The sequence below is a fragment of the Onychostoma macrolepis genome, chromosome 02 (genome assembly GCF_012432095.1).
Source record: "Onychostoma macrolepis isolate SWU-2019 chromosome 02, ASM1243209v1, whole genome shotgun sequence".
In the NCBI taxonomy this organism is placed as follows: domain Eukaryota; kingdom Metazoa; phylum Chordata; class Actinopteri; order Cypriniformes; family Cyprinidae; genus Onychostoma; species Onychostoma macrolepis.
The window spans coordinates 31,975,701-31,983,937 of record NC_081156.1 but is presented as its reverse complement, the minus strand read 5'-3'; the positions used below and the strand labels follow the sequence as shown (position 1 = coordinate 31,983,937).

The 8,237-nt window shown below is 37.5% G+C and overlaps 1 protein-coding gene across 1 annotated transcript; it reads left to right on the top strand.

The window, feature by feature from the left end:
- The first annotated feature begins 6,317 nt into the window (after nucleotides 1-6,317).
- Nucleotides 6,318-7,325, top strand: LOC131528692 (PWWP domain-containing DNA repair factor 4-like). The gene is made up of 4 exons (XM_058758014.1): nucleotides 6,318-6,793; nucleotides 6,893-6,981; nucleotides 7,063-7,132; nucleotides 7,305-7,325. The coding sequence occupies exons 1-4, from the start codon at nucleotides 6,707-6,709 to the stop codon at nucleotides 7,323-7,325; spliced, it is 267 nt and encodes an 88-aa protein (XP_058613997.1). The 5' UTR covers nucleotides 6,318-6,706.
- Nucleotides 7,326-8,237: the final 912 nt, after the last annotated feature.

Here is an 8,237-nt window from a genome sequence, read left to right as displayed (position 1 = left end):
GCTCGACGTTGGATTTTGGTTAGTTAATGCCCCAACCTAAGTCTAACTAAATTTCAAAGTCTAATGATGTTAGAATTTGACGTTGTGTGGACGTTTCCATTATGACGTCTAGGAGACTTTGGGTTTTGGTTGCCATACCTGGCGACTAAATGTTAGGTTTTGGTCACCATACCAGGCGACTAAATGTCAGTATTTGACATCAATATGACGTCGGCTTTAGGCGTTGGCTTGACGTTGGATTTTGGTTATTTAATGCCACAACCTAAAACTAACAAAAGATCAACATCAAATGATGTTAGAGTTTGACGTTGTGTGGACGTTACCAATATGACGTCTACAAGACATTGGGTTTTGGTCACCATACCAGGCGACTAAATGTCAGTATTTGACATCAATATGACGTCGGCTTTAGACGTTGGCTTGACGTTGGATTTTGGTTATTTAATGCCACAACCTAAAACTAACTAAAGATCAACATCAAATGATGTTAGAGTTTGACGTTGTGTGGGCGTTACCAATATGGCGTCTACAAGACATTGGGTTTTGGTCGCCATACCTGACGACTAAATGTCAGTATTTGACATCAATATGACGTTGGCTTAAGGCGTTGGCTTGGCGTTGGATTTTGGTTAGTTAATGCCCCAACCTAAAACTAACTAAAGATCAACATCAAATGATGTTAGAGTTTGACGTTGTGTGGACGTTACCAATATGGCGTCTACAAGGCGTTGGGTTTTGGTCGCCATACCTGATGACTAAATGTCAGTATTTGACATCAATATGACGTTGGCTTAAGACGCGTTGGCTTGACGTTGGATTTTGGTTAGTTAATGCCACAACCTAAAACTAACAAAAGATTAATGTCTAATGATGTTAGAATTTGACGTTGTGTTGACGTTACCATTATGACGTCTAGGAGACGTTAGGTTTTGGTTGCCATACCTGACGACTAAATGTCAATATTTGACATCAATATGACGTTGGCTTAAGACGTTGGCTTGACGTTGGATTTTGGTTAGTTAATGCCCCAACCTAAATCTAACTAAATATCAACGTCTAATGATGTTAGAATTTGATGTTGTGTGGACGTTTCCATTATGACGTCTAGGAGACGTTGGGTTTTGGTTGCCATACCTGACGACTAAATGTCAGGTTTTGGTCGCCATACCTGACGACTAAATGTCAGTATTTGATATCAATATGACGTTGGCTTAAGACGTTGGCTTGACGTTGGATTTTGGTTAGTTAATGCCCCAACCTAAACCTATCTAAATATCAACGTATAATGATCTTAAAATTTGACGTTGTGTGGACGTTACCATTATGACGTCTAGGAGACGTTGGGTTTTGGTTGCCATACCTGACGACTAAATATCAGTATTTGATGTCAATGTGACGTTGGCTTGAGACATTGGCTCGACGTTGGATTTTGGTTAGTTAATGCCCCAACCTAAGTCTAACTAAATTTCAAAGTCTAATGATGTTAGAATTTGACGTTGTGTGGACGTTTCCATTATGACGTCTAGGAGACTTTGGGTTTTGGTTGCCATACCTGACGACTAAATGTTAGGTTTTGGTCGCCATACCAGACGACTAAATGTCAGTATTTGACATCAATATGACGTCGGCTTTAGACGTTGGCTTGACGTTGGATTTTGGTTATTTAATGCCACAACCTAAAACTAACAAAAGATCAACGTCTATTGATGTTAGAGTTTGACGTTGTGTGGACGTTACCAATATGACGTCTACAAGACATTGGGTTTTGGTCGCCATACCTGACGACTAAATGTCAGTATTTGACATCAATATGACGTTGGCTTAAGACGTTGGCTTGACGTTGGATTTTGGTTAGTTAATGCCCCAACCTAAAACTAACTAAAGATCAACATCAAATGATGTTAGAGTTTGACGTTGTGTGGACGTTACCAATATGACGTCTACAAGACGTTGGGTTTTGGTCGCCATACCTGATGACTAAATGTCAGTATTTGACATCAATATGACGTTGGCTTAAGACGTTGGCTTGACGTTGGATTTTGGTTAGTTAATGCCACAACCTAAAACTAACAAAAGATTAATGTCTAATGATGTTAGAGTTTGACGTTGTGTTGACGTTACCATTATGACGCGTCTACGAGGCGTTGGGTTTTGGTGCCATACCTGACGACTAAATGTCAGTATTTGACATCAATATGACGTTGGCTTAAGGCGTTGGCTTGACGTTGGATTTTGGTTAGTTAATGCCACAACCTAAAACTAACAAAAGATCAACGTCTAATGATGTTAGAGTTGGACATTGTGTGGACGTTACCAGTATGACGTCTAGGAGACGTTGGGTTTTGGTTGCCATACCTGATGACTAAATATCAGTATTTGACGTCAATGTGACGTTGGCTTGAGACGTTGGCTCGATGTTGGATTTTGGTTAGTTAATGCCCCAACCTAAAACTAACTAAAGATCAATGTCTAATGATGTTAGAGTTTGACGTTGAGTGGACGTTACCAGTATGACGTCTAGTAGACATTGGGTTTTGGTTGCCATACCAGACCACAAAATGTCAGTATTTGACGTCAGTGTGACGTTGGCTTAAGACGTTGGCTTGACGTTGGATTTTGGTTGGTTAATGCCTCAACCTAAATCTAACTAAATATCAACGTCTAATGATGTTAGAATTTGACGTTGTGTGGGCGTTACCATTATGGCGTCTAGGAGACGTTGGGTTTTGGTTGCCATACCTGATGACTAAATATCAGTATTTGACATCAATGTGACGTTGGCTTGAGACGTTGGCTCGATGTTGGATTTTGGTTAGTTAATGCCCCAACCTAAAACTAACTAAAGATCAATGTCTAATGATGTTAGAGTTTGACGTTGAGTGGACGTTACCAGTATGACGTCTAGTAGACATTGGGTTTTGGTTGCCATACCAGACCACAAAATGTCAGTATTTGACGTCAGTGTGACGTTGGCTTAAGACGTTGGCTTGACGTTGGATTTTGGTTGGTTAATGCCTCAACCTAAATCTAACTAAATATCAACGTCTAATGATGTTAGAATTTGACGTTGTGTGGACGTTACCATTATGACGTCTAGGAGACGTTGGGTTTTGGTTGCCATACCTGACGACTAAATATCAGTATTTGACGTCAATGTGACGTTGGCTTGAGACGTTGACTCGACGTTGGATTTTGGTTACTTTACAACACAACCTAAAAACAACAAAATATCAACTTCAGCTGACGTCGGTATTGGACGTCACAGTAACGTTGTCATTAGACGTTGGCTTGACATTGAATTTTGGTTACCTGACGTCGCAACCTAAATCTAACCAAATATTAACGTCTTATGACGTTGTGTGCCTGCTGGGAAGCTTTTTCCCGAGCAGGTTTAAGCTTACAGACCTGTTGCTATGACAGCAACTCCAGGATGAGCTTCGAAGAACCAAACAATACAAGATTATGCCAAATCGTCAACAGTCAAATCCAGCTAATTGAGTTTGCGATGTACAAAGAGCGGACCCCTGGCCGGGATTGCTAAATTGCCTAAAATGTCCAGGTGTGGGCTTTGTGTTCATGTTGATGTGGGCTCTACATTATTTAATTTGCTTTGATGGCTCTATAGATCCCACCTTCTTGCATGCCACCATTGGTTGTTAATGTACAATGCCTGCACGCTATTGGTCAAACTACTTATCAGTCATTACCTTCATCAAGTATGAAAACAATAGGAAAACAAAGCCAAACCCCAGAAATTTTAGGCAATTTAGGCAGCCAGGTCTGGGAAAAGATGATGTATGGTCATTGGAATTAGCCTATTTATTTTTTTAATTACGATCCCTTTCTCTGCAGGATCCCAACGAGGACATAATCTACAGTATTATTGATAATGTTCCTGGGAGTGAAGTGATGAAGTCTCCAGCAGGTGGAGCAATATACAGCATAATATACAGCACTGTGGGTCCACACTGACAGAAACAGTGAGAACAACACAAGAACAGACCTACTGACCAAGAGACACAATATCAACAGGACTGTCATCACACCCTCTTTTATTTTCTTAAGCTTGTTTTAATTAATTTGCTCATGGGGTGTATTATATTTTCAAAAGGACTTGTATGAATAGATGTGAGGGCCAAGACTATTGCAATTTCAAAAGATTATTGTAAATGAATGCATTCATAACTAGCCTACTGTGTTAAAAGACTTCTCCTGAGAAAATGGGATTGTTTTTAGCAGTACGCAATTCTATATTTTGTATTATAGTCTCTGTTTAATTCCTTCAATGTAAAAATAATTAAAATTTACTTTGGCAGTGTTATTTTCTGTTTCTTGCATTATTACAAATAAGCATATATAAAATGAAAAGTATTGCAGTTGTGCCTGTGAAAAAAATAAAATAATTTGACTCCTCCTTTCCCTTGATTGACTTTCATTGATCTGATCTGATGGTCTGATATGGTGAAGGCAGTGGCGGTTCTACATTGAATTACTCCCGGCGAGACCCCTCTGAGCGCGACCCCCACACACACACAAAAAAATTTGCACAAACAGTTTTACTATAACAATATAAGTGTAAGACAAGCTTATATTTCTCAATTGCACAAATCCTTCAACATGAAAAAACAATTCTGCACAAAACAGTATAAGTTATCAGAACTTAAATAAATATACTCGATATACATAATAAACACTCTGTGTTTATTTGGCACTCGACAATCAACAGATTTCCCATCCCCCAACACTTTCACTCACGACCAGAAGTCAAGACTAAACCACAAAGTGAAAATAGCAGTATTCTTTAGTGATGTTATTTACACAGTGCAAATAGCTTTAGATTCTATTTATTCTATCTTAAAATAAAATAAAAACATGGCGAAAAACATTATTAGAGAAAAACATTACTTATTGCAAAAATAGTGGTAATTATCTGCACTTCTGCATTGTAATACATTATAAAATAGTATGCAATAACTTATTGAGTGTAATTTTTAAATTTTATTTCTAATTATTAAATGGATGCCACCTTATTGGGACAAAAGCCCTCTCTACACCTACCCTAACCCTACCCGATACTTTATGTTCAACTCTTTGATTATTTCCTTCATTTTTATTAAAAAATAAATGCTTTTCTGATGTGATGTGATTTGAAATTTAAAAAGGGAGAAAAAAAGTTCGCCAAAAGGCAGATTCGAACTCTGGTCGATCGTGTCGAAAGAATTTACCATCTGCACCACTGAATCTGACAACTAGTAACCGTCTTTTGCATATTTGACTATCCCAATCATACATTTGTGGGTGGAGTTAATATAAATAGCCTCTGCCAGCAACATAGCTATTTGCACTTAAATAGACACTCCGATTTATTTATTTTTTTTATTCCCAACAATTAAACAGTTGCCCACATGAAAAAAACACTTCCCGTGCCCCTGGGTGTGACTCACTTTAGCCCACTTGTTCCACTAATTTGAGAGAGGTGACCTGTCCCCCGCGGCCGCACCCCCCTCCCTTTTCCACTTCTCACACAGCTTCTGTGCTCGGTACCTTCTCAACAAGCAGGGGCGCCAATTTGCCAATTCCCCGCACAGTTATATGATAGATAATATGATAGATAATAGAAAACCGCTTAGCGTAGCAGATTATTATTTTTTTTCCAAGTGCTTGTGCCGCCCCCCACGTGTCATGAAAAAATGCCGCCCCGGGCGAACATTATGAAGCTGCAGACTCGGAGCCTGCTGCATCCACAGTCCCGCACCTAGAGTCCCGCATTTTCAGACCCCTCGTTTTTCGAGACAGCGCCTCCTATCAAATTGGATCGGAAAAACACATGGATAAACACGTGAATAACCGAAACGTGAGTATCGTCAATCTTAAAATGATTTCGTCAAAATTATTTCTTTTTTAATCAAACTACTTTAAAGCTCATCGATACACCAACATATGAACAGTCTATTTAATATTTGTAATGATAGTTTGTAACAAAATTTGAGCCGTTAATGTATGTTTTTTCGCCTTTTTCCCCCGAAAATATTTTGATAGCTAACGTTAACCTTTGACTTTTTGTAGACAAGCCATTGTAAAAAATATTAAAATTAGTTGACATTAAAGTAGACCAATTAAATACATTAAGTGTGTTAATATCAAAGAATTTCATCATTAATTATTTAATCAGATTTACCTTTTTTTAATTACCGGACCCTTTCTCCTAAAACTATAAATTGAACAAATTAATGCCGAAGTAATTATTTTACTTTATATAATTTATGTAGACTACTTAAATATGTTCTTATAAAACGTAAGTATTAAAATGGATCAATATTAATTTAACTGTGATATGAAGTTGTTGCCAGCCATTTACAACTCATAGGCTACAGTTGCCTAATAATCAAATTTGCTATGCCTTCACTATGTATTAACCAGTCTATGGTATTAACATGTGAGCTAGAATGTGTCATTTGGCCTTTTTTGGGGGTTCCTTGTTTTAATTTGTATTGACTGAAATTTGACTATGGGCTCTGTGGGGTGGTCTTAAATTTGGAATTTGAGTTTGACTCTCTCTTTTTTTTTTTGAAGATGGATATAACAATTCAAACGGGGAAATCACTTCCAGAATTACAGAAATGTAATAAATGCTGCAGTGATTTTCACTGCCCATTCTGTGCCCCGATATATTTCAAACCGACAAAGTTGTCCAAAGTTCAGAAACATGTTAAAGGACACTTCAACAGAGCAGTGCAACATGAAGGTAACATTAGCAAACATCTTTTTTTTTTTGCTTTTTGATTTTCCTGAGGTAGGCCTGCACATGTTTGTCTATTGGATTGTTTCTATTATTGCCATATATGAAATGTTTTATACATTAATTAATTAATGTATTTATTTATATGGACAGGCCATCATTCATGGCCTATGTGAGCTGCAGGCATTATCCTGGCAGGAGGCTGAGGAGGTGTTCCTTCGTGGCCCTACTTATCACCCTAGGTATGCTTGTAATTTGCATTTGCAAAAAAATGTTTATTATTACACAGTATTTTTGACAATGGCATTCATCTTTTATTTTAGTGAAGTTGAGGAATTTGACCGGGTGATTGCAAAAAGAATGAGAAAAGAAGCAACATTTGCCTACCAGAAAGTAATTATTTTACCTTATGCATTTACATTACATTTTACATTTATTCATTTAGCAGATGCTTTTATCCAAAGCGACTTATAAATGAGGAGGTTTTTGAATGCAATTGAAGACGAAAATAAAGTCACTAACACAATTCTTTCTTCCTTTTTTCTTTGCTTTCTCCTGTTTACAGCAAGATGACAGCGATCGTTAAATAAAGTACAGAATTGTTTATTATTGGTGTTTTGTCTATTATTTGAGTTTTGCTTCACATTCAAAATATCAAAAAACAGGTTTTGTAATGTTAGCATGGTATAATGTTAATTAGACCATTATATGTTGAACTGAAAGAAAAAATGGAATTTGAAACATTGTACAAAAACAAACATTGTAGCAATATAATATCACATAATATTTTTCAGAAGATAGTTCAATCTGTATGTGTATCCATTACATCAATAATTTCCTTTCAATTACACCCACGCTCAAAAAATAAATACTGGGTAATTAGTTAGTTTGAGAACACAATGATTTTTTTTTTTTTGCCACATGCATTAAGCAGGGAACGCAAATATTTATTTGGATAACTTTAAATAAAAGAGACCGTAATACTGCATTCTAATGTTTTCAATGGCATCTGGGTGCGGTTGGATAAGGGTGTTATACGATCTTCCGAACAGCAGGAGGCGCTGTCTCGAAAAACGAGGGGTCTGAGAATGCGGGACTCTGGGTGCGGGACTGTGGATGCAGCAGGCTCCGAGTCTGCAGCTTCATAATGTTGGCCCCGGGCGGCTGCCCCGTTCGCCCATGCCTAAAACCGCCACTGGGTGAAGGTGGAGATCCTTCACCACAGAAGTGGAGCAGAAGTCAGTGTCTTTATTTGAATGTTCAAGTGTTGCTTCTGTGCTTGTGTGTTTTTGTGGTTGTGGTTCAGATGTGTAGATTATTTCATTTTTTTCTTCAGAACTTCAGCATGATCATTACAGGAAACTACAGCCACAGCGCTTTTAAACTGTACTTAAAGAAACCGTGTATATTTATGTATATGTATGTATATTTTTATTTATTTGGATCTGTCATTTTTTTTTTTTAAATCTCAGACTCATATATAATGTTTCCATATTTC